Source organism: Rhincodon typus, chromosome 13 (genome assembly GCF_021869965.1).
Source record: "Rhincodon typus isolate 14 chromosome 13, sRhiTyp1.1, whole genome shotgun sequence".
NCBI lineage: Eukaryota > Metazoa > Chordata > Chondrichthyes > Orectolobiformes > Rhincodontidae > Rhincodon > Rhincodon typus.
The window spans coordinates 49,330,311-49,357,816 of NC_063344.1; the positions used below are offsets into that span (position 1 = coordinate 49,330,311).

At 39.9% G+C, this 27,506-nt stretch overlaps 1 protein-coding gene across 10 annotated transcripts in view; it reads left to right on the forward strand.

The window, feature by feature from the left end:
* dock10 (dedicator of cytokinesis 10) overlaps positions 1-27,506 on the forward strand; it is a 332,745-nt gene that overhangs the window by 106,902 nt on the left and 198,337 nt on the right. Inside the window, exon 1 of one of the 10 annotated variants that reach the window (XM_048604390.1) lies at positions 8,232-8,369. The exons of the other annotated variants lie outside the window; for them this stretch is intronic. Coding sequence (XP_048460347.1) covers positions 8,262-8,369 — 108 coding nt within the window. The 5' untranslated portion in view covers positions 8,232-8,261. Of the gene's footprint in view, positions 1-8,231; positions 8,370-27,506 lie in introns of those variants that run through there. 10 annotated transcript variants of the gene reach the window in all.

Here is a 27,506-nt window from a genome sequence, read left to right on the forward strand (position 1 = left end):
AAGATTTACAAGGATGTTACCAGGACTGAAGGGTTTGAATTATAAGGAGAGGGTGGATAGGCTGAGGCTTCTTTCACTGGAAGGTAGTAGGTTGAGGGTGACCTTACAGAGGTTTCTAAAATCATGTGGGACAAAGATAAGGTGAATAGCAAGGATCTTATCCCTAGGGTGGGGGAGTTCAAAACCAGAGGGCATAATTTTAAGGCAAGAGGAGAAAGATTTATAAGGGACCTGAGAACAACGTTTTCACACAGAGGGTGGTTCGTATGTGGAATGATCTGCCAGCGGAAATGGTAAGTGCAGGTACAGTGACAACATTTAAAAGACATTTGGACAGGTACATGTATAGGAAAGGTTTAGAGGGATATGGGCCAAACGCAGGCAAATGGGAGTAGTTTAGTTTGAGAAACCTGGTTGGCATGGACTAGTTGGACCAAAGGGTCTGTTTCTGTGCTGTATGAGTCAATGAGATGAGCCATTCCATACAGCGTGGTGAGCCTGCCTCTGAGATGGCGCTATTCCTCCATTACACCCCGCACAAAACTTGCCAAAAATGGGCCTTATCCAAGGTGTTTAGGAAAATATTTTTTAAAAAGGTGATCCAAAGTTTAACAACTCATTACATTGGTGAGGCAAAATACACTAAATGTAACATTATGAAAACAAAGTGAATTGTGAGATGGATGCAAAAATAAAGAAAGCACCTGACTTTTAATTTTCACTGAATTCTGCAATAGCAAAGTTTTTATCTCAGAAATATTATTATGCATATTTGGCTAAGTCCAAGTTGTGTTGAGTTTTTTCGAGGGTTTTTGCTGTAAGCCTAGTGACATAGCTTGCCCTGTCTTATTTACCCACCAAACCCCAGGATGTCCCTCATATCCCATTGTTGTCCCATCTTACTACATGCTGAAACACCTTGCTATAATCTATAACCTTCACTATAATCCAATTCAGAAGGCATCTCTTGCTGTCTTTGAAGGGCCACTCTTCACCCAGACAAGCATCGACAATCTGGCATTACCCCTCACTGGAAGGATAATGTCACAGAAATCATAAAGCTGGCATGACTGACACTCCCACACACATTCTGTCACTTTAGTTGCTGTTTAATGACCACATTTCACAGTTTACCTGTCCTTAACTGTAGCCCATCTGAAAAACCTCTCTAAGTCAATGCTACCTTCTCCCTAATGCCCGCTCTAGACATGCATCTTTTCATCGTCCAGTAAGGGAACATCACAAACTGGCAAGCAATCAGACAATTTGAAACACAAACATGAACTTTTATTTACAGAAAGGAAAAAGAAACAGAAATGAAGCCAACAGAGGCTGAACTGCAGCCCCACAATACCAATCAGATTCTGGCATTAAAAATTAACAGAAATTAACAGTCAATGATAGTATGCTGCACCCAATTCTCTTCTGCTGGAAGCAGGTTTCGATGAGGCTGTGTCTGGATTGTAGCAACTATTGCAGCTGAGCACTGTCATGGACAATGCCAGCTTACTCCTCCCCAGTGGTTTTGTCCCTATCCTCAGCTCCAGTTTCCCTAATTTCTCAGCATCCATGTACACATATGACACTGAGAGGGCCATATGACAACTATACAGAATTCATCAATAGGAAGGTTAGTTTAATTCCCTTGTTGCCTGCTTCAATTGTGCAGAGCACAGTGCAGCAAGATGATGCAGCTCATTCTGTTCACACTGTACTGGAGGGCCTCTCCTCCAAAGAGCAGAACAACATCTTCAGCAGCCCTGTACTGAGCTCCATCATGGCCTTTGTTGAGACATCAGCGGCATTATATCAGTCACCTTTCTCTAATGAGAATGCAGCCCTACGTTCCTCTGGGATTATGGCGACTTTACCTTTACCTTTATTATATCTTCACTCCAATCATTCGGGGATTATGCAATGGTCCTCTGAGTCATGGTTGCAGTGGGCATCCATTGTCCCCCAGTGACCAGCCTTGTAAGGCCCTTAGATCCTCAAAGGCACCAGGTGCATGACAATGCTCTGCAAGGCAGCTGCCAAGGTAGTTGGCACAAAGCCCCAGGAAGTGATCACAGTGATCTCTCGAACAGTAATTAAACTAACCTTCCTGTAGATGAATTCTGTATAGTTGTCATGCGGCCCTCTCAGTGTCATGTGTATACACGCTTCACTTGGGGGAAGCCAGCTATGATCCTGAATTCCACTGCCTGGTCCGCAGCACTGACCTCATCTTGGGGGAGCAAACTGATGTGTGATCTTGCACATCGATTACTGTCCTGATGTAGGTGAACATTTGATAGAATCCACACAGGTCAACCATGACTCCCTGAAAGGAGACATTCTGATAGAATTTCCAAGCCTCAGTAATCTTCACAACCACCAGGAATGGACAGCCTCCCACCGCTGCAGCCCTTAGGTCCCACTCCAGTATCCAGCACAATTCCATCACTTTTTCCTGGGGTGAAGGCAGCTTGCATCAGCAGCGTGCTTCTCGTATTCCTAGGAAATGGAGATGGGGCCAGAAATCTTTGTGTCTCCCACTGACCCTGCAGATCCTCAGGGGCTGTATGGCTGCAACCTCTCCCTGAGCTGGGTGCTCTTCATCCCCCACACTGGCCTGCTGCTGCGGCCCCTAGGCCTGCTGCTGCCCCCTTGGCCATCTGCCGCCCCCCCGGACCTGCTGCTGTCCCCTGGGCCTGCTGCCGCCCCCTAGGCCTGCTGCTGTCCCCTGGGCCTGCTGCTGCCTCCTGGGCCTGCTGTTGGCCCTGGCCTACTGCTGCCTCCTGGGCCTGCTGTTGTCCCTGGGCCTACTGCTGCCTCCTGGGCCTACTGCTGCCTCCTGGGCCTGCTGCTACCCTCTGGGCCTGCTGCAGCCTCCTGGGCCTGCTGTTGGCGACTAGGCCTGCTGCTGTCCCCTGGGTCTGCTGTTGGCCCTGGTCCTTTGCGAAAGGACTAAATGGGGCACAGAAGAAGTGAAAGGTTTTATACAACCTGAGTATAGCCATAGGTGGCCTACCCTGCAGATGAGTGTTGAGTACACTTCACCACACAGTGAGACATGGTTAACAGGCAACATGGGGGAGCAGAGAGTGGCTCAGTGGTTAGCACTGCTGCCTCACAGCACCAGTAGCCCAGGTTTGATTCCACCTTCAGGCAACTATCTGTGTGGAGATTGCACATTCTCCCCATGTCTGTGTGGGTTTCCTCTGGGTGCACCAGTTTCCTCCCACAATCCAAAGATGTGCAGGTTAGGTGGATTGGCCATGATAAACTGCCCATAGAGCAAGTTAGGTGGATTAGCCATAGGAAATGCAGGGTTACAGGGATAGGGTTGGGGGTTGAGTCTGGGTGTGATACTCTTTGGGGTTGGTTTGGACTCAGTGACTGAATGGCCTGCTTCCACACATTACGGATTCCATGTTCAAGCTCCATTTTGAAACAATTTGGGAAGGTGTTGCATCTACCCAATGTCACTGAGAAGGGAGTGCCTGCAACGCTGTACCAACTGTGAACACACATGAAACACTAAACCACACACCGCATTCAGGACAGACCATCATAGCATTTAATATTGCAGATGAAGAAGCGAAGTTGTGTGGCTTACATAGGACCCTTGGAAGTTGCACAAAAAGTGGCTTCCCTTCAGCCAGCAGTGACCTTTCGTGCAGTTATTGCCGATCATTTCAAAATAATTGAGACACCTGAGTTCGATTTGCAAGGACCATTTGCATGTAGCAAATTGCCTTTGACCAGCATCTCACCCCTAAACGCCCTCACTCTACATACATAGCAAATGGACAATTAAATGATTTGCAAATTAAACGTAAATAGGTTTTGCAAATGCCTCCTTTATATTTTTGTTGCTCCAATCTTGGGGCATCCAACAAACACTTTCACCCCTCAAACTGACACTTATTCCTCCCACCCTGGGTGTAGATGCCCCTAGATATGATTGCTGATATGCAATTCCACGATTGCTTGTGCTGGTTCTACAGGACAGACTGCTGACACCCCTTGGACTGTTCTGGGACATACCCCGTGATGAGCATCCCAAGTGGATGACTGACTGTGTCAAAGGCCCTGAACTGTGTGTGGACTGTGCCCATGACTGATCGACTGCGCACCCCTTTGATTGGACTGAGGACTAACACCCACCAGTTTCTGACGTGGTCATTTCGTTGAATAAACATGCAGCGTGTTTGCCATGCAGGCACATGGCACATACTGTAGATGTTAAATTGATATCTCAGTATTCCCTTCACCAAGATGTGCCCTTTTTAGGATTGTTCCATACAGATAAGGCTGTCTCTGTGTCTGCTCTAAAGAGCACCTCAAAATGACAGTGATGACAGCCTCTGGCTCTGGCTGAAGCACCAACATGTTAACAGGTATAGTACAGCATAGCTTGGCAAGACAGAGCATGGATGGTGAGAGTATGCAGGTAGGCATCATGTGAGTGAGCATTAAGTGTGCAAATGAGCAGCACTGAGTTGCAGCCTAGTCTCTGCATGCAAACTGTCCCTGCTGCAGCCTTCTCAATGTCAGTTGCCTGTTTGCCTGCAATGCATATCTGTGCTTCCTAAGTTGGCCTACCAGTACATTGGAGAGGTACCATGATGGTTGTGATGGGTAGATGTCAAATGCCAATGTCCTTGGACAAATGGTGCGTGTGGCTGGTGCCCATGGTTTGTGCCCTGAGATATTGTCGCTCACTGTCCAAGGTTGAGGTCATTTGGAACAAGCAGTGAGCAAAATCTTCCAGGTACCCGTTGGTTTAATTGTGGCATTAATAAGGTGTTTAACAAATGTTAATCCCTATAAATTGGCATTTCACTGCTGTCTGATGAGAAACACAGCACACTGCTTGTAGAAAGCTTAACATGGAGTGATGGATTTTGCTGGACTTGTCACCTGATTCTGTCACACGTTTCACCATAGCTCACATCACAGACTGCAAGAAGATTCAAGTTTCCAATTTAATATTCCAAAACACTGATAAAACTTGACCTTTTGGAAATCAGTGCCCTAGCATTTCAGTTTTTAATGTTTGTCAGATCAGCCCTCATGTTGTAGAACAATTATGCTGTGATAAAATTAACTTTGCCACAGAATATCTGCAAGTTTTTCATGGAATGTTTATTCATCACTTTGATCTTACCAAATGGAAAAAAAAGCACTACTTAATTTAATTTGAGGATTTTAGTTTACAATTGTTGTTTTTTACTGAGATAAATTTTTATTGGATAGTAACTTCACCTATTAATATATATAAAGTGCTATTAGTGATGATTTAAAGTATATAACATTTTTGCATTTGGCTCTCTGTGAAATGGAGACACAGGAAATGCGAAATTAGTGATGTGCACGATCATGGACAAAGCTCAATATTTCCTGTATACTTGCATGGTATTAAGCAAAATATAATGTGGTTTGTGGTATTAATCCCTGTCATGATTTAACATTTATAAATGTACTCTTAGTTATATACGATTATTTGGAAAGGTTAAAAAGTGTACAGTTGTCTGGAGTGAGATCAAGCTTAATAATCACTCAGATTGTATAGCTCAAGAAATAAGTACATTTGAATGCTTTGCAATTTAATCTAACTCACTGTATTTTTGGATATTTCAGTAAGTTGTATGCCTATTCTGTATGTTCCACTTATTAAATACTGTAATGTGATTTCTCGTTGAATTTCTGTCACATTGATCAGTTCAATAATATTAGCTGACTGCAATCTTAACGAATCTGTACATGCACTAAGAGAGGGACTTGGTAGCAAGCCAAGTACCCGTTTGTAATTCTATAATTTAGATACAGTATTAACATACTACTTTTAAGTTTCCCAGCCAGTCGGGTAGGGCAGACATGATGTTGCTCTGAATCTATCCAAGGAATGATCTCTAGAAATTCTTTCAATGTCCGAATAGCTGAACTGTATAATGATTCCTGAGGCTTCCTTATCCTGAGGAAAGGGAAGGAGACCTGTGATGGATGCTATCCAGTCTTTTATGCTTAACTGGAAGTCCTCCTGTGGGAACTGTGGGGTTAAAGTGACGTTTTCCAATAGTGGCAGGAATAAGCCAGCTTGTCTAACCAAGCAGACTTGGATGGGAGGACTGCAAAAATCTGCAGGACAAAGGGAATTTGGGGCTCTTGTGCATGAATCACAAAAAGTTAGCATTCAAGTTCAGTGGGTAATAGGAAAAGCAAATGGATGGTTGGCCTTTACTTAAAAGGGAATGGTGTATAAAAATAGAGATGTCTTGCTAACACTGTCTAAGACACTGGTCAGACCACAGCTGGTATACTGTGAATAGCTTTCTTCCCCTTCTGTACGAACAGAAATACTGATATTGGAAGCAGTCCAGAGAAGGTTCATAGATTGATTCTGGGTATGGAGGGAATTTCTTTTGAGAAGAGGTTGAGTAGATTGGACTTGTACTCATTGGGATTTAGAAGAATGAGAGGAGACTGCTGTGCTATAGTATTCTTAGGGGGCTTGGCAGCATAGGTGATGAAAAGTTGTTTCCCCTTATAGGAGAGTCTAAGACCAGAGGATCTCAGAGTAAGGGATCGCCCATTTAAGACAAAGATAAGGAGGTATTTTATCTCAGAAGGTGGCAAATCTGTGGAATTCTTTACTCCAGATGGCTTCTCATGGTGGGTCATTAAGTATATTCAAGGCTGGGATTGACAGATTTTAATCAGTAAGCGAATCAAGGGTTATGAGAAAAAGGCAGGAAAGTAAGGTTAAGGTTAATCAGGTCAGCCATGATCTCATTGAATTGTGGAGGAAATTGAAGATTCCGTTGGGCAATTCCCCTGCTCTCTGGAACCCTGTAAAAATATCGAAGTCTGAAAATTCAGAGGGTTCCACTGAAGTTAAGTTAATAGTTAAGTTACCTAAGAGAAGTTAGACCATTTGAAACCTACTCTAACTCATGGGGAACTATTAATCTGGTCCTCCAACTTACCATTTATCACCCAACTACATTTCCCTAGACCCCTTACATTCCCAAATGCCTGATCCGGTACCTCCCCTCTCCCCTGCTGCAGGACCCAACATCCTCTTGGGACATGTCACGTTCCCTCCCCCTCACCCAAAATGTCAGATCCCCTGCCCAGAACACTTACCTCCTGCTAGCCTAAGTACTGAATCACTTGCCTGGCACCCTACTGACTGGTGCTGTAACTTCACACTTACATATTTACCCTTTCACTGAGGCTATCAAACTGGCCATGCTGCTGGATATTTCGCTCACAAAATGCAGCGACCACTGCTATGTGAAAAGGCTTGACTTCCTTTGACTATACTGCACTTTGAGGACACCGTTGGATTGAAGTTATGCTCTGCATTTCTGCAGCATTTATGAAAGAAATCTGTTTTCTAATGTAAATAACCTGTGGTTACCACTCCTCAGAAAATCCAGCGCATTCTCACACCTGCACCCAAGCCTGCCCCCTCTTGGCAGTTAAAATTCTGCTCAATATTTTTGCTCATCCATATTCTGTACTCAGTCTTATGGACTTTTGCTTTTTTTGTTCCTTAAATGTTCAGAATATATGGAATAGATTCTTACGAGAAGTATTTTCAATGGAAGACTAATGAAGATTTAAAAGCACAACTATTTTATTCAGCTTAGAGTTGTATATTTTGGGAATAATTATTTGTCTGGAGAATCAAACCCTCTGTGGGACAGACTAACTCTTGTGCCACTATAAATACTATACGGAAATGCTATATGTGATTTGCAAATATTCAGATTAGATTTCAGAAGATTGTATGGTGAGATTTAATACTCTGGAATATTGATGGATTTTGTGAAGGAAAGCTCAATGGAAATTTTAGCCACTTCTCTTCCAGACATCATGTCTCGGCAGAAGAGCTGAATGATATATCATAGTACATTGTTACATTTTGTTCTTGACATTGTTAACTATTTTACCAGTTTAATCTGGCAAAGAACTAGGATTTATTTGTCTATTCTTAACAAAAAGGTGTCAGGATTATTTCTGTTGGAAGAATTAACTGTCTGCAGTATGATCTATATTGTGTCACCAGATAATGATGTGAGTTTTGGTTTTTGTTTCCTTCTGTACATTTGTGCTGTGACATAGGTTTCTCATGTACATTTACGTACTTCCCCTTCTGCAGCAACTGACTATGTAAAAGCAGATTCTGTACTCTCTTCAACCTGAGAGTCTGCAGCCATTTTTAGATCAAATTGCCATTTGGCTTTTCTGTGGATGTGAATACAAACATGAGTTTCAGAGTTAAAGTTTTCAAAAGAGATCATAGCATTGACTTTCGGAGAAAGCGAAGAACTCGGAAGAGAATAGGCCAAGTTGAGGAACAGAGATTCAGTACAGTATGTATTAGCCTTAATTTTCTGTAGAGCTGTAAGACTTCATTAATACGGACATGTATTTTCTCTTAACATGGCTTCCTGTGCTATCTTATTTGTTTTTAAGCTGTAACTAGCAATTGTGTCCTTTTGGTTTTGACTTGTTGGAAGTGCATAAAATCTAAAGTATGTTATTGGTCATGACATAAAGCTTAAAATTGTTGTGGCCTCTGACAAAAAAAAATAAGATAAGTAAATTTGTTTAGATCTGAATGAAGCACTCCTGGATTTCCATTTCAATGTTTTAACTATAATCTTTCTGATTGTGTTGATTGTTCGCATTTTGATTGTGAGCATTTTTTAATAAAGAACTTGCACTTCCAGGTAAACACTTATTCAGGAAAACAGTTTAATTTCACCTTCACAGCAGATTATTTTTGAGAAAAGTTATTACAGATTTTTTCAATTTGATGGAAGTATTTTGGAAGAAAGCACTGGCTACATAAATATCTGTGTGCAAGCTGATTCTTTTGAAATCCATGCCAAAGGAAAGAAACATCATTGACCATCTGAAGATTAATGCAAAAATTGCAAAGTGCAGCAAGTATCAACTTCATGTTGGGAATGGGAGGAATGTAACTAGGAGTAGATCTTGGTAGGCAGCAGGCAGGAGCGCATGCCAACAGCCCTCCACCTGTAACATCAATTTGAGACATGGGCTATTTTAATTCTTGAACCTCATTTATGTTCTGCTGGTCAACGTCTGATGTGGATATTGCATCAAGCAGGTAAAGCATAGGTATATGAAGCCACTTACTGGCACTCAGGTAAATCATGGGAGATGGGAGAGTTGGGAAAGAGGGCGGATAGTAAAGTCAGCAACCCAGACTTTTCTTCTGCATCCCAGGGAGAGCTGCATCTCCTACACCTTCTGTGATAAATTTAACCCTTTAATTTTTCAGGCCTTCATGTCTTCCGTGACAGATTTAATTGATTCTATGGCTGTGAGCAATTTGGGCATGATAGTGCTCCATCTGAGCCTTAATCACATTCCAGGATCTATGCATTAATGAAGATAGCGCCTAAATTAGACAAGTGCTTTGGCCACAAAAAAGTCTAGTTAATGTAGCAGCGGAACAGAATGAAACAGGAATGGGGCTGTAAGAATTTCCATGGTGATTTTAACTGTGTGATACTGTTATATTCACATCAGTTACAATGCTCCTACCTTACAGCATGGTGACCCAGAAACAGAGTCATAGAGTCATAGAGAAGTACTACATGGAAGCAGACCCTTCGGTCTAACTCGTCCATGCCGAACAGATATCCTAGATAAATCTAATCCCATTTGCCAGCATTTGGCCCATTTCCCTCTAAACCCTTTCTATTCATATACCCATCCAGATGCCTTTTAAATGTTGTAATTGTTCCAGTCTCCACCACTTCCTCTGGCAGCTCATTCCATATACGCACCACTCTCTGTGTGAAAACGTTGCCCCTTAGGTTCCTTTTAAATTTTCCCCTCTCACGGAGGCTACATAGCACTGACGATGTCACTGAGAAGGGAGATGATACGTTTGCATGAAAACTAGTCAGCTCGACAAACCAACCAACAACTCCAGCAGCAACCCGTGCTACAGATCCTTGTTAAAACATTTCCCCTCTCACCTTAGGCCTATGCCCTCCAGTTTTGGACTACCCCACCCTGGGGAAAAGACCTTGTCTATTTACTCTATCCATGCCTCTGATGATTTTATAAACAACTATATGGTCACCCCTCAGCCCCTGATGTGCCCGGGAAAATAGCCCCAGCCTATTCAGCCTCTCCCTATAGCTCAAACTCTCCAAACCTGGCAACATACTTGTAAATCTTTTCTGACCCCTTTCTAGTTTCACAACATCCTTCCTATAGGAGGGAGACCAGAATGCACGCAATACTCCAAAAGTGGCCGAACTAATATCCTGTATAGCCACAACATGACCTCCCAATTAGTATATTCAATGCACTGACCAATAAAGGCAAGCATATCAAACGCCTTTTTCACTATCCTGTCTACCTGCGACTCCACTTTCAAGGAACTATGAACCTGCACTCCAAGGTCTCTTTGTTAGGGAACACCCCCCAGGGCATTACCATTAAGTTTATAAGTTCTGCCCTGTTTTGCCTTTCCAAAATGCAGCATCTCACATTTATCACAAGTAAACTCCATCTGCCACTCTTTGGCCCATTGGCCCACGTGATCAAGATCCCGTTGTACTCTGATGTAAACAGTACTGTCGTGTTCCTGTGATATAGTTAAATGATCATTTATGCCTCCTATTTGATTGTTGACTTTTGCTGGTGATTTTAAATTTCTTCTCCCTGGATCTTCCCTGCTGGGTTCTCTCTGATAATAATCAGCATATTGAACCTGAAGTGAAGTTAGGAAGGGGAAATTTCCATTAAAATGTCAAATTTCAATACTGCTTGGGACAAAAGTTTAAAGCACAGAATGGGATGGTGGCTTTGCTGGATCCATTAGTCTTGTCCATGAGGGAAATTTGGCAGTGATATATACATATGGAAGATGCACTACTTTTAACCACAGTCATATCAGGCTGTATACTGTACATTGTTCATAAAATAACTTTTCTGTTGAAATCTGTGTGGTCAGCTGTCATTAAATTCTCGCGCAGCTAAAGCCCAGTTTTATTTTGGCAACATGATTTTTATGTTCATCATTCGGTCTCTTCGTTAACAGTTGTGGTGAGAATTAAAGATTCAGTTTGAAGGGTCAAAGTTTAGTGTTTTGTTCACCCAATTGGAGGAACCTGTTCTCAGTTTCGGTGGCTAACCCATACAAGTCTGTGCTGACATCTTGGAAAAACTGGAAATGTTTACTTCCTTCCCACCAAACCACAGGGGGAAACGTATGCTCCTTGTACTTCTTTACAATGTTGCAAACTGGTGAAGAGGAATGAATTGGCTCCCTTCTTTAAATCCCTTCACTTTGCAGCAAAACAGATTTTCAGTATTTTTATTATGCAGATGTAACACACTTAAAATGTAGTTTGCTGGTTCAACAATGAAGGAGACAATTGAAAGACTTTTTTAATGAGAGGAAGATGAAATGAATTGCTTACTTGAAGAAGAGTAATAAAAATGTCATCAGACACATACACAAGCTCAGGAAATTTTTTTAGTGTTTAATGCAAAAAGAGAACATGCAGTTTAAAAGTGCTTTGAGTCCTAGAAGTATTAGGTTTTGATCATGGTTGTTTAATTGTTGACTTCTATTTTTCATAGTAACAATATTTGTAGGCACCTTTGAGTTCTCAGTGACTGAATATTCCTCCAATGTGCTTTTTATTGGGTATTATCTTCTGCAAGGCTGAAAGAAAAACACAAGGAGAAACAAAGCAAAAGCAAGCTTTCCTGTTCTGCTGTTCTGAATCTATCATTATTTTGTCTGTTCTGCCTAAAATATATTGTCTGAAATACACTTTATTTATGTATACCTGTGTCAGGTTTCATTGTTTTTATTTTCAATCTGGATAATCTGAAGGTTAGTTTTTCATCTCAGTATGTGAAACCTCCAGAAAAGTAGAAATCAAACAAAAGATGCAGTCTTCATGACTGTTTTAGTTATTTTAATGACATTCTTTAAAAGCATTATAGTGTATGAAACTTTCCAGGTATTAAAAACTGGGTAATAGAAATCAAAAATTGATTTTCTTTACAACTACTATAATAACAAAAGAGTATATAGGACCAAAACCACTTTGCCCACATATCTTGCAGCAGAACAACTTGAAGCCAATTCCACCTTGCACTGTACAATGAACAAAATTAAACTTTCTTCTGTTTGTATAACTGTCATATAGCTTGTCTAAACCTGGCTTGCTTCTAGGTAAATAGTGAGTAAAAGTTGGTCGTGTATAAAGTATTCTGTAGAGGTTATGAGTTAAGATTCCACTAAGATTTTAAAATAGGAATTGTTAGATATTGTTGTCTTTGCATCTGAAAGAATTAATACTGAGGAGAGCCATAAGTACCACCCACTAAACAATTAATAGAAACAGAGTTAATGTTTCAAGCCCAATGAACCTTCTTCAGAATGCTCTGAAGTGTGATATCAATAAATGAAACAGAATTCGTCTATCTTGTAGTAGTAAGTTGAAAAAAAATCTTCATTATTTCTTACATGTTTGGTTGAATATTATCTATAGTGGTCAACTAGAAATATGTATGCCTCACTTGATTTTGATCTGTCTTATCAAGACGTAAAAATTAATTATGTAGGTTGCATATTCACTGTAACTGGAGGCAATGTATTCTTAATCATGTAGTCTGGTCTTGAAATTTGGAAAAAGTTTACCTTTGAGAATATGGCCAAGAAAATGTTTCAACTTTGCTGGTCCCTCAGAATAATACCCCAAGTAATGAAGCAGTAATGAACTGCCGAATCTACTGAAGGTGTTATTAGACATATTTGAATTTTACGCATATCCTTTGACATGCTAATCAAAGAGATACATTTCAGGCTTTATACGTCATAGAGCAGTAGAGTTGTACAGCAGGCAAACAGACCTTTTGGTCCAACTCATCCATGCTGACAACACATCCAAAATTAATTTGGTCTCGTTTGCCAGCATTTAGCCCATACCCGTCTAAACACTTCCTGTTCATGGATCCATTCAGCTGCCTTTTAAATATTGTAATTGTACCCACCACCACCACTTCTTCTGGCAGCTCAATCTATAAATACACTACACTTTGCATGAAAAAGTTCCCCCTTAGGTTTTTTATCTTTCCCTGCTCACCTTAAACCTATGCCCTCTAGTTTTGGATTCCCCTACCATGGGAAAAAGACCTTGGCTATTCATTCTATCCATGCCCCTCATGATTTTATAAACCTCCATAAAGTCACCCCTCAGCCTCTGACACTCCATGGAAAATACCCCCAGCCTATTCAGCCTCTCCCTATAACTCAAACCCTTCAACCCAGCAACATCCTGTAAATCTTTTCTGAACCCTTTCAAGTTTAACAACATCTTTCCTATAGCAGGGAGACTAGAATTTAACACAGTATTTCAAAAATGTTCTAATCAACGTCCTGGACAGCTGCGTCATAACCTCCTAACTCATATACTCAATACAGTGACCAATTAGGATAGTGTACTAGGTGCCTTCTTCACTATCCTGTCTACCGGTGACTCCACCTTCAGGGAACTATAAACCTGCACCCCAAGTTCTCTGTGTTTTTTTCTGAGAGAAACCTTGCTAAGAGCTGGTCAAAGTGTCTCATTGTACCTGGTCTGTTCTGAGCCCCAAATAATCTGAGCGTCTGCACGACCTATGACTTTTGCCTAAGTTTTTTTGCTTTCTATTTCCAATGTGCCCCAATTGAAATTCCCTAAGGAGTCCGAGGCTGTTGATTACTGATTTTGGTAGCGTAATAACACTTCCTGGTAGTATAAGGCCCAATGCCAGGCAGTGCTAGCAGCATGTGACTGGAAGTCTGGTGTTTTTGGTTGTGGTCAGTACTAAGCAGGTGGAAAGTCCAGGAAAATCTTTTCACTAATGGGGCAGAGCAATGTGAGTGTCGCAAAAGCATACTAGAATTAGAGAAATCGATAGCCTTAGTAACTTGTAGAAACTTTGCTTCCAAAATAAAAGTGCTTGTTCAATCACTAATATGAGTCAGAGGCATCACGCTGGAATAAAGGGAGGGATGGAAGGCATATTGAATTAGTTAAGCCTCTAGAAGTTTCACTGTGATTAGTTAAATAATATAATTGCTAGACTACTATGGACGTCAGAAGAGAGAGTTGAGTTAATATTACTTAAGGATCAGAGGGAGATTATAAAGGAGTCAAGGCTAAATCGGCTCTATGAATTGTGTTGTAAGAGAGCAAAAGACAGTAATATGTGATGGTGGATCAGAAAAAAGACATAAAATAAGTTGTGAAACATCGTCTGTATGAGTTCACTCCAGTTTTGGCTACAAGCTAGTCTCTAAGCAAACATATTACTTTTAATATCTATTTACTTTTTAAAAATTTCAATTAATTAGGTTTTGAAACAATATTCTGGTAAATTGCTGAAAAAAACAAAAAAACAACTTTCCTGTGGAAATTACTGGGGAGCAATGTTGGTCTTGCCATTTTCCGTATTATTGAAGCAAATGTGGAACTTGTATCCCTCCAGTATGACCTTGGCCATGGTAAAACTGGAGAAACCTTCTTGATGAGTCCTGTGGGGACTCCCCAAAACTCTCTTAGAAATAAGGGTTGAGGCAATGACCCAATCCACCTCTTTTTTTGTGCATTTCTGGACAAACGGGCAGCCCCCCAGTATCCCTTCTATATAGAAATTTAAAGCTATCTGCTTTGAACATGAATGGTAAAAATATAACTTACAGTCAGATGTTTTCTGTTACCTAGCTTAATAATTCACATATTAAATATTACATTTTGTTTTGCTATTCTGTCTTTGTTTCCCAATCATCTGTGAAGTTTCGTGTCCGTTATTTTCTATTACATTTTAATGTAAAATAAATTGTACCATAATTAAATACTTTTTAAAAAAGATTGAACTTTCCATAAAAATCAATTTTCTGTCAACATTTTTGATCACCTTTCCATTTTCAACTCTATGATTTTCTGCACCATTTCGATTTCTCTTCTCTCTTTTACATCTCTTATCTAAATAAATGTTAAAGGTACTGTTGTACTTCCATTAAATGGAAACTGCATTTAACACTCATTTAATATTACATTTGTTATATACAGCTTTTTAGAGAACAAGATTTGATTTTGAATATAAACTATGTTTGAAATACAATTCATGCAATCTTTCAGTCAAACAACTGGCTTAGCTCAACAATAAGAGACTACCCATAATTGTTTAATCAGTTTCTCTTACTCTTTGAGGCATTGTATTGTATTACTGGTTCTTTGTAGCTTCTAAAAATCAATGCTGGATTACAATGACGCTGACACCAACGCAGTAAGGGAAGTAATTGGTTGACACTAGCATACATTACTGTTCATCATTCGGATATCCAAAAGTAGGCCTGATTGTTTGTAAACAAAAACACATACATTGAAGCTTCAGATTCATTTCTGATTGTGACTATAGTGGAGAAATCTTTCATGATTTGAACTCTTCTCTTTTCCGTTACATGGCGTTGTACACTTTCCACAGGCAGGTTTGAGAAGAGGATTCATTTCTGCACCATTGTAGCAGGTTACAATTTAAACTACTTCAGGCTCCAATTAAGGGTTTTTTTTATATCCTCCTCAGCTACTCAGCATTTTGCCAGCTGAGTGCTCACCTCCTGCCATGTGCTGCAATATCAGCTGAATAGAGCCACCCCTCCTTCCCCTGCCTTCAGCAGGCAGTAGGTAACTTGGAGCAAGAGGCTCAATGCATCGTTGATTTGTGCCTCAAGCACGAATGACTAAAACTGTGTCCTAATCCCAAGGAAAGGATTTTTTCATCCAGCCCAATTGATCTGCTCAATGTTACTAATTTCCAACTGGTGTGCAGATCAACAAGGCCACCTACATGTTGACCTGCCTCAGTAGGGGTCACCACTCCCAGTGGAGCTGTTAATGCCCTAAAGCCGTTATCCCTCTTATTTAGACCCAATGGGTAGCATCTCATAAACTGAGTTCTGCTATTCCAAGTTGTTAAAGTTTTTTTTAAGGTATGCTCAGTACGACAGTTGCCCTGACCTTCAGACAAAAGTTGGTAGAAAGCATGGATCAAGTTTCTGTGCTAAACAAGACTAATTATTTATCGTAAGTGATCAGTCTAAACTTTCAGATAAACCATTGACACGTAACACTACCAAATAAAACTCTAATCCGTTTGTAAACTCCTCTTTATATACACACACAGAGACAAACAAATAAGGAAAACAGATTATTTGTGAAGGTGGAAAGTCAGTTCAATGGATATTGCTTCCTGATTCTTGAGATAACCCTGCTTTAGCTAGCCAGGTTCTTGGCATTCAGTAGGTTTTTTTTCCCTCTGGAGGTTTTCACTGGTTTGTAAGCTGTAGAGAGTGACTGATTCACCTGGAAAATGTCTCTAATTTATCAATTCAAAAATCACAGCTCACAGCAATTGCTCCAGGAATGGCAACTAGTTTTCTTCAATTTTAAATTGAGTCTTTCTCTACTGCAGAGAACAGACAGCTTCTGCTGGGGAGAACAACAGCATGCACTTCTGTTTTTTGCCTCTCTCTGTGTCTGTGTGTCCATAACTTGTTTCCAGTTTCAACTTGCTCAATAGGTGAGAGCCACTCAGCTTCACTTGTAAACAACTCCTCAGCTCTGAATCATCTGCATGTTGCAGGAACCCATAGTCTCAAAACATTACAGTTCACATCAGGTCTCAAGTTCCTTGCTGTGAAATTATGTAACCATCCTAGTAAATCCTTGTCTTTTTTTTTCCGAAGAAAATGGTTCTTCCAACTTGCAGTCCATGGTTTTTAAAGACACAAAACAAAAGAGTCAGGTTCTTACATTCTGGGTCTGTAACATTGAGAGTTTTCAGTAAACTCAGAGGGAGCTAATAAATGAGGCCACCTCCTGTGAAAATTGCTGAGCTAGTTATCTGCTGTCAAGTGTGGCCTCAAGACCCTATTTGATCTTGTCAGAAAAGTCAAACTTACCCACATACATAAATGAGAAATACTTTTGATTCTGCAACTGGTGCCTTTTGATGGTGGTGGAATTGATGCTAGAAACACAAAAATTGTTTATTAACAACTTCTTTGTGTGAATGCTTGAGTTTATAATAATGCTAATTTTGGGAATGGATTATTCTTGGGGCCACCTAATGTCAGTTGTTCCCAGATTCCTAAACTCTGTTCCAAATAATGTGTCTTACCTTAACGTCAAAAGCATATCCTTTATAACAGAAATACAAAGTTTTAGAGAAACTCAGCAGATTTAGCAGATCTGTGGATACAGAAACAGGATTAACATTTCAAGTCCAATATGACATTTCTAGTTCCAAAGAAGAATCATATCAGATTTGAAACTGCTAAGTTTCTCCAACATTTCTGTTTTCAATTCAGATCTGCAGTATCCACAGTACTTTGTGCTTTTAGAAAATTGGAATTTATTGGAAAATTGTAGCATTTTCTCTTCTGTCACACTGGTTATCCTGTGGCTTATCTGAGTAACATTCTCAACATAATGGAAAAAATCTTCCAGCTTATGGATTGGCAGAGACCAGATGTGTGAATAAAGATACATGGTGGAGTCCTGCAGAAGTTCTGACACATGGAATTATGTAGGAATTGTCAGAAGTTTCAGTTTCTCTATTTCTCTAGTCATTCAGCCCACTCTGAATGAGCTACGCAGGGATTTCAGACAGTTCAATTTTTACTTACCTGGGGAGTTACCCAGGACATGTTAGATAGATTAAAACCTAGTCTGACACCTGGGTAACTATACAATTGACCCACCCATCACCTCTCGTCTACACTCAACCCAAATGATCATTCCAAACCAACTACATCCCTTACCCATCCACCACCCGACTACCAACCCCACAGCCTGACCTATCTACCCTCCTGACCTGACTATGCCCCAAGCTAACCACCTAATCAGCTGCTCACCACCCACCTCACAAATGCCCACCTGTATGCCTCACCAATGTGCACCTTTTTACCTGTCAGCCAACTACTCCCTTAGCCACCTACCTACTTCACTCACCCACCTTCTTCCATGCCACTCATTCTAATCATCCCACCTACTAACTATCCTATCCAGATCACCCATATACCCATTTATCCATTCTCTCATCCACTTTCCATTCATTAGCATTCCAAATCTGGACCCTTAAGCATATGATACAGAAAGTACTGCCATAAAAAGGGGGTATTTCCTGTCTTCACTTGGCTTTACTTTGCTCCGATGGAGTTTCCTGAGGGATGCTGAGCTGTACGTTTCTGTGACAACAGGGATTGGAAGACTTTGGAGAACTGTTGAATCTAATGAAGATTTTCACTCCTCAGAAGATCTGAGCTGATAACACTTCATGGCCTACCCTTACTGTGGACTACATTGAGATGATCCAAAATATCTTTATGTAGGATGTTTGCAGATGTTGAAGGGTTTAAATCCACATCTCATTTGTGAAAGGTCACTGTGGTTCCCATTTCCCATATCTCGATTGCTTATTATAGTAGACAAAGAGGAATTTGTTTGTTGGGTGGCATGCTTGTTCATTTAATGTGAAAGTACAAAAGGTGTTTTCCAACAAGGGGAACTTCTTGATATTTGTGTTGGATGGTAAGCAACAGTTAGGCATTGCCTGTATGTAACAAGAAAATGATACATGAATATACAGCTACTTCTCAGAAGCCTACAACAGGTCATTTTATTACCCACTTAATCTGCAAATTACTTGTTTGGTAGCAAACAAGTTGGAGGAGACAAAACACGTTGTTTGAACTAAATTTACCACAATAAATGTGGTAAAAACAAAGGTATTTTCAGGATAGTTTTACAAAAAGAAAATCACAGCGTTATCTTAGTTATCATTTTGACACATTTATTTGACTTGACATCACTGGCAAGGCCAGCATTCATCAGCTATTGGCCTTGAGAAGTGGTGATGACCTGCCTTCTTGATCCACTCTAGTCCATGCAGTGTAGTTAAACACAATGTTGTTAGGGAGTTCCAGGACATTGACCCAACAAGAGTAAAGGAATGGTGGTATTGGCTATTCTTTTGGAAATCATACATTTTGGTTAGTGGTAAAAATTTTGGATGGTATTCAAATGAAAATCATGCTGAGTTAATCATTGATTGAGATGGGGAGTTTCTGGGAAAACTGAAAAGATTCTCACCAAGAATTTTGTGACATATCTGTGATTTAAGAATCAAACTGTGTTGTGTGGAACTGATTTATAGCTGTTTTACAAGATCAATCATATGCCCAATAATCTCCATGGTTTATGAGAACACCTACTGAAACCTTCTGCCATTTATTTACTTAGCACCATTGCCCTGGCTCCACTCTCTCATGCAAAAGGCCAGTTTGTGCAAAAATCCTGCAATTATGTAATGCATGACTTGGATTTACTCCACAAGTTTAAGCACAACATGTCTTGTAGCAACCAGCAATTGGTGCAGCAAAGGTTTCTGGGGTTTAATTGATTTTCTCAGTGTTTTAAAAAAAATCTTTCTGAGATCTGCTCTTAAAATGCTGCCAATTTCAGTGAACCCAAAATGTTTAACTCTATTCAAATGAAATAGCTCTAATTTTTCAAGTCTTTCTTCATAATTGTATTTCCTCGTAGAAAGCAATGGTATTTTTATCTCAGTTAAGGTGCAACTCGGTTTGGCTTCTGCGCCCTCATGGCATAATTAGAAATGTTGTCACATACGTTTGACAAATCACTTGTTTTGAAAGAAGAGGTTTGAACTCTCTGTCACTTTTTAGCTGGGCCTGTTCACCACCTAACTGGGAATAAAACTGATAGAACAGCTTTTCTCGATGCATCCAGAAAAAAAAAGTCATAGCAGTGTATCATCAGAACAAGCATATTGTCAAGCATATTTCAAGATGCAGTTTTACACACTTATAATAATTATGGCTGCTTTGTTGAAAAGGTTACTGGATAATTTAGGTAATTGTTACAGAATTCAACCAATGTATGCAAACTGTTCTGTAGCCATTTCTCAATACCACAATGTTGCCAGGTGCGTGTAATTGCAGATTTTAAGACTTGACTTTCAGACTTGTGGCTTTCTCTTCTTTTTCCATTTGGTTTTGCCTAAAATGCAGTTTACATTACAAATGCACAAACTTCATGTGTCTAATTTGGAACTTGTCTTTTATTTTGTTGCAATTTCTAATTGATCCCACCCTTTACAAATATTTTCCCCAAAACATACTTTCTTCATAACATTTATAAATGCACAGACCTTGACCGTTCATAGTTGATATTACATCAATCAGTTTTGTCAAATACTGTATGTTACTCATTACATTTACAATTACTTTTAATATTTCCAATGCTTAGTAGATATCGAACAGAGAGTGATTTTTTTTCAGTCATTCCTGTATATGCTTTTCCTCAACCTTCCATTCTACAACTCTGCCTGGAGGATCTTCAACTTGATGAAAGATGCTCTTTGGACTGCCACAAAACTTCCTGGTCTTCCAGTGTTCTATAGCTGCAGACCAGCGCATTTCCAGATGCAGAGCAATGTGCTGAGAAAAAAGCTGAAGCTGCCACAGGCATTACAGGGAGAGACCACTCTCTAAGGCCCTTCAACCACACAGTATCCAGAGACTGGAAACTTTGAAGTAAAGAGGGTTTTCAATCATTTATAATGTACGTGCATAACCTCAAGTCTGACACACACTGCTAATACTGAACTACTCACTGTGAAGTTCCATTTAAGGTAACTATTCTAAAGAGGAAATTGAAGGTAACTGGGACTGATGTAAATCTTTTGAGATCATCCATTTCCTAATTGAGCTTATTTTACATCAATGGCAAAGAGTGACCAAGTTTGACCTAGATTATGATAGATAACTGATAGATGCAGGATTTTTGGGTATTTTGAACAGATAAAGAAATAACGCGCACAGGAATAGATCATTCAACCTATTGAACTTTCTCTACCACTCAATACAACCATGGCTGAACAAATGCTTCAATACCTTTTACACTCCTCATCTGCAAAAACCTATTTGCAATTGGTAATCAGAAATCTACCAATCTCTACCTTAAACATACTCAAAAGACTGAGCTTCTCAGCCCTCTGTGATAGAGAGTTCTAGTTCACAACTCTCTGAGTAAAAATAAACACCTCCTCGTACTGAAACTAAGTGGCATCCCCTTTATTTTTAAATTATGTCCTTTCGTTCTACATTCTCCAACCAGAGGAAACATTTTACTTACATCTACCCTGTCCATCTGTCTAAACATTTTTTAAGTTTCAATTTGATCACCTCCTCTTCTGCCCATGGAAGTATCTCGAGCAGTTGTTGGTTTTGGGGATGCTGTAGGGTAAGTACAAGAGGAAAGGTGCAGATCTATTGCCAATCTTGTCTAAGTCTATTTGAACTTCTATGTTTAAAATGGTGTTTCATGACAAGCAGGCAGTTCTTTTGCTAATTCACCTTGTCACCTTGAAAGCTCCTGAGAGGCTTAATCTCTTCTGCCCTGCATCCGATGGGGAATAGTGCAGAAGGAAGTCTGAGTGGAGGAAATTATAGAAAGGAGTGGAATGGTGATGGCCCTGAGAATGACATTGGCTGCTTCTGCTGCACCACTCACTCTCCTGAAATGTAAAACCACCTACAAGGGCTGTTTTGGGATGGTATAAGGTGGGCTTGCCAAACCTTGTGACAAACTATCCCTGCAGCTTATTCACAAAGTCACCCCAAGTGACATGCACTCTACCGACAAAAGTTCGCATCCTGAAAATCGACTGGCATGAACAGATTATCCAAGTATAAAACTTTAAGCTCCTTTCCTCCAAGGCTAGCTATTTTCATTTCATTTGTTTTGTGATGCTGTCTCCTGAACTTGCTAGATCAATAATTGTCTAAAATTGTCTAAAGTTTTAGTTTTTTTTTGAAGTATCACACCTTTTAAAGCTTATGTTCTGGTTAAATTTGTTGATGAGTGTTCAAGTGCAGCTTCCAAAACAAATGGTTGCCTGGCTGGTGAATTAATTCAGTGTAACTAATTACTTGGTAAAAAAGGCAATTTCATTTCATTATTGATAATGCTGATTGTTTCAGTTAAAACAAGACAGGGGATCTTAGGCTTTACTGCCATAAGCCTTCTTTCCTTTTACTTAGAGGACTTATCTTAGGAATCCATGGTACCACATGCCTTAAGTTAAAGGAAATGACAGCATTGCTAGAAGTGGGAAGTGGGTTTCAGCATAGTTTGCTCAAGTCAAGGAAGCCACGTCTCTGTCTGATTCATTCATTCTGTATTCAAGGGTCACACACTAATACCAGAAATGTTTCAAAGCAGTTTATTTTTGATTTGAAGCTGCTCAGCAGGTATTTTGACATTTGCAGTTGGTAGATTACATTTGTTAATCTCAGCAGTGATATTCCTTCTTTAACTGATGCACCATTTTTAAAATCAAAACTAAATTTATGACACTTAGCACATAAAACAGTTGAATCACTTGAGGTGGCTGCCTAATAATCACTTCCCTTTGCAACTAACTCCTTCAGTTTCCAAATATATTCCCACTTCTTATTTATTCTTTTCTGAGTACACCAGATCCGATTATTTGTCTTGAAATTTCACATTGTATTTCTTTCCTTCAGAAATCTCCTTGAGTGGGTTGAAGGATTGAAATAAAGAAGGTGCTTGCAATTACTTGCAGTAGGTTGGTTAACACAGTTGGTTACAGTGTGGCATAGAATAATGACAATGAATAGGTTTTATCCTCATATTAACTGTGACGGTTCATGGTGGGCTGCCTCTTTGCCCTGTCCCATTGTATTGTGTGGAGTGGTACCCTTTAAGCTGCATAATCAATTGTCCCTCTCTGACAGTGATCTCTTGCTTGAGCAATATGCTAATTACATTACAGTTTGTTCCTTGTGCTTCCCTGCTGCTTTCAGGACTTCCCAAAACACTCTACAACCAATTAAGTATTTTTGAAGTGCAATGTTGTTGCAAATCAATGTGCAACTAATATCACACAGCAAGATCCCATAATCAGCAATGAAATAATGACCAGATGTTTATTTTCGTGGATTTGGTTGAAGGATAAAACATTGGTTAGGACAACAAGGAGAACTTCCTTCGTCTTATTCAAATAGGACTGTGGGATTTTTACGCCTACTGAAGAGAACAAGTAGGGTCTCTATTTAGTGTTTCATCCAGAAGATAGCATCTGACAATGCAGCTCTGCTTCAATTCTAAATTGAGGAACAATTTCAATAGTCACGTGATAGAAAAATATAGAAGCTACCCCTCCTTTCCTGGGCAGTGATTTCTATCCTGCTGTATTTGATTACTCATGTAAACAGGGAGCTGTGATCTTCTGCTTCAGCTAGCATAGCTCCCACATTCCCAGTTTGTTCTTACTGTTGCCTGAGCACCCATTGGGCAAATACTTATCAGCTTTAAAACTTTGAGGTGTCAGGACCATTTTGGGTTGTGATTCCACACTGGTCAATGCACACCAGCTGGGATAGGGGGAGGGGATGGAAGATCTTATGGGAGGTTGAGATAAAGTTGCCACTTCTGTATTTGTCATCTAGTTGAGGATGGAGGGAGGGTTCCTTAAGAAGGTGGGCTGGACATCATAGTTCACTTCAGTAGAGTTCGAGAATCTCTATTGCAAATTACAGAGATTGTGACCAGACTTCTTTGTTGTCTATTCATGTTTCTCTTTTCACATTTACTGTCGTTTTTTTTTGGTTTAGCAGATGGATACTGGTTTTTGGGGCACAAATGATGTCACTTTCTGGCCAGATAGCTCTGCTGATGTAACAATATTGTATCTCTATTTCTTTCCTTATTTGCCGCAGCCTTAAAGAGATATGCAAGAGCTGTTGTAATTCTGGTTCTCTTATGTAAAAACAATAACACTAAATGTATCTATTTTCCAAATATCGTCCCTACAACAATTTTCCTTCCCTGGATACCTTCTGCCTTGGCAATTTCCTGAGGGAGACTGAGACTCTAATGTGTAACTGGAAGATAACCTCCTGACTATCCATTTGTATCATCACTAAAAGTATTATTTCCACCTCCATACCATTGTCACTGGGAGTGATGCTGAGGGCGAGAGGAATGGAGTGGCAGTACCGTTAGTATTATTTGAACAGCCTTTTCTGGTATTTTAGAAATTAGTGGCACAATGTATATGGTGCAAGCAAATAGCAGCTTTGCCATTCACTGCTGTTGAGCTTGTTCTCAATCTAAAAGACTATGAGGCACAAATCTCCTGCTGTGAGGTTACCCACTCTCACCTTCCTATGTTGACATAGCAGAAAGACTGTGCTGTTCACTAGATTTCACAGCATTTGGGTTAACTTTTCACATTGACACTTAAACTATCTTATTTTATTCAGCCAATCTCCTGAAAAGGTACACGTAAGTGGGTACACATCAAGAAGCCAGCCTTCCCAAACTTAGACAGATCCCCTTCCCTCACCACCCCTCTTCCTCCAAAACCACCTCCACAATGCTGTTAAGGTTACATTCATACTTTCATGACCCAGTCACTGACTGCGGTGAAAATACTTTCCTAGAAAATTAACCCATTTAATTCAACCGTAGAAAACTAGGTTTGAGAATAATTTGCTGTTTAATTTAGTCATGGGTGCAAATTACAAAGATCGTGACCAATTTTTTCACTGTCTACTCATTTTGTTTTCACATTTGCTGTTGTCTTCTTTGTTTAAGCAAATGGATAGTGGTTTTTGGGGCCACAGATGATGTTACTTTCTGGCCAGACAACTCTGCTGATGCCACAATATTATATTCCTGTTTCTTCCCTTATTTGCTACAGCCTTAGATGGATATGGAAGAGCTGTTGAAATTCCCATTCACTTATGCAAAAAATGACAACATTTACTGAAGAAGGGACATTGAACCCAAAACGTTAACTCTGACTTCTTACCACAGATGCTGCCAGACCTGCTGAGTTGTCGGCCTTCGTTAGTATTTTAATCAATAGCCGATTTAAGGGCTGCCCCTGCCTGAACCCACCATACTGATTTCTTAATCACGGCTGCCATGTCACTTTCACCTTCTCATCACAGCCCTTCTTATTCTCAAGGCTGGTCTCCAGCAACAATCCCAACTGATTTTACTTACAGCAGGGGCCACTGCTCCCAGCAGCACTGCTGGATCTGGACAGCTCCCTGCTCAATTTTTGTTGCTTCCCAGGCAACTGGAGATGTGTTTGACCCTGACTGGAGGGAGCACGACTTTATCTTCCAGCTTATGCAATAGCTCGATTTAAAATTTTCAACCTCAAATTCTTCTGCGTCCTCACTTCTCTATACCACTGTAATCCTGTGCATTTCTCACATGCTCCATGATATCTGTTTTGTTTGATGGTGCTCTTATGAGATACCATTGGTCATTTTTACTGTATTAAAGGCTCTCCGTAAATACACGTTGTTGCTATTTTATGAAACTTGTTTATGTTCCCCTAAGAAAGTAAAAAGTATTTTAATGTCTCCCACTCTGGTGAGATTGTTTAGCTGGCAGCAAAAAAAGTTTATTTGAATTGCCATTGTCCAATATTCTACAAATTGTATGATAGTCTCTCATCACAAAAGCAGATGATCTGACTCACCCTAAGCAGTGTAACAGATCCTTTACTAATACATAAATACTTAGGGCTGAATGTCCTGCCTATGGGCTCCTGATGCAAAGTAATACACACCACAATCAGCATTCATGCAGATAATGTTCTGAAATATGTTCCCAGAGTGCACTGCTCTGTGCCACAACCACAAAAGCAGAAAGTGACAGAAGTTTTCAAACCATACGTTCGTGTAGTGTAACATGCTGGCAACAGGAAGTGAAGGCTAATGTTTAAGTTGTCTACAGGAACTGCTGATTTGTTAGATACAAATCAGTTGAAAACCATTGAGATGCTACTGATGTAATGTTTAAATCTTAGTAGGATGGAATTTCTTTTTAAATGTGCAAATGATTATATGTATTTTATTAACATGTAGTTTGTTTGGTCTTTTTATAAGCTCTAAAACTACTGATATTTTAAACAGTAAGTTTTAAATTCTGCATAAAACCTCACAAGCCACATCCTGTCACTTCATCTTAACTGACTCCTTGGTGTTATCTGCTAGTGGTTGTTAAAGATGTACTTCTCCATTCAAATCTGAGTAGACTTCTTCAGTTTATATACCAGCTAACTTTTCGTGGAAGGCAGTTTGAATGCTGTGGTTTAAATCAATGAGAAATATTGAAGGACTCAATTTTGCATTGTGGATTTATTTTAAAATCTTTGATGCATGTGAATTGTTAGCTACAAAAGAAAGGTATTCTTAGATCCTCTCACAGGATATTTCCACTTCATTTTGGAATGGGATTCAGTATTAGGCAATATTTTGACACATAAAAAGTATTAATATTTTCTTCAAGTGCCTGATTTTTAGTATAAATACAGGGTAAGCTGGATAGGCACATTGAATACATGATTCATGTCTTTTAAAAGGGGCTACAATAAAGTATTTTTGCTCTACAGCTTGTTTTAACATGACTTTGGTAACTATATTGTGATGTTGTAACAGCTGATGTGAAGTATAGACAGATTTGAGTGTAAATTGGTTCGGTCGTTAGTAAGCCTAACAATTAATAGAACAGACTGTGGTCATTAGACACTAAACAAACAAACAAACTCTCTAAGCAAACATTGAAGAAAATTTAAGAAATTAAGGAGACAGTCAATTCAAAAATGAGAGATAGCAAGACCTGCAGATGCTGCAGTCAGAGACAACACAGAAAGGAGCTGGAGGAACACAGCAGGCCAGGCAGCATCAGAGGAGCAGGAAAGTTGATGTTTCGGGTCAGGACCTTTCTTCAGAAAAGTCCCTTCTGAAGAAGGGTCCCGACTTGAAACATCAACTTTCCTGCTCCTCTGATGCTGCCTGGCCTGCTGCGTTCCTCCAGCTCCACACTGTGTTGTCACAGTCGAGTCAAAAATGACTGGATTTACAATATATGAAAATCAGTCAATACACTAAGATTACATAGGGTTTAAATTACCATAAAGCTGTGCCTCCAAATCTAGTCAATGAGTGTGGGACACACATAAAGCATGCAAGGGTCCAGGTCATGCTGTCACAGAAAAAGATTGATTTTTGACTTTTTATTTGATGGATTTGGAATCTGCAATGAATCAAAAATAATTCATGGCCTCGAACAGAAGCCAAATACTGGGGATGGTGAGATCTGAAGTAAAACCAGAATGTGCTGGAGAATTGCAATAGGTCTAACAGCATCTGTGGGGAGAGAAACTAAGTTAATACATCAAGTGTGCTATGATTCTTTTTCAGAACTGAAGGGAACTGGAAAATGTTGGTTTTGTGCTGTTAACAGAGGAGGAGGAGGAGCAAGTGGAACAGGTGGTGAAGGTGTCAGATCAAAATGCAAAGGGAGTTCTAATGGTAGTAGAGG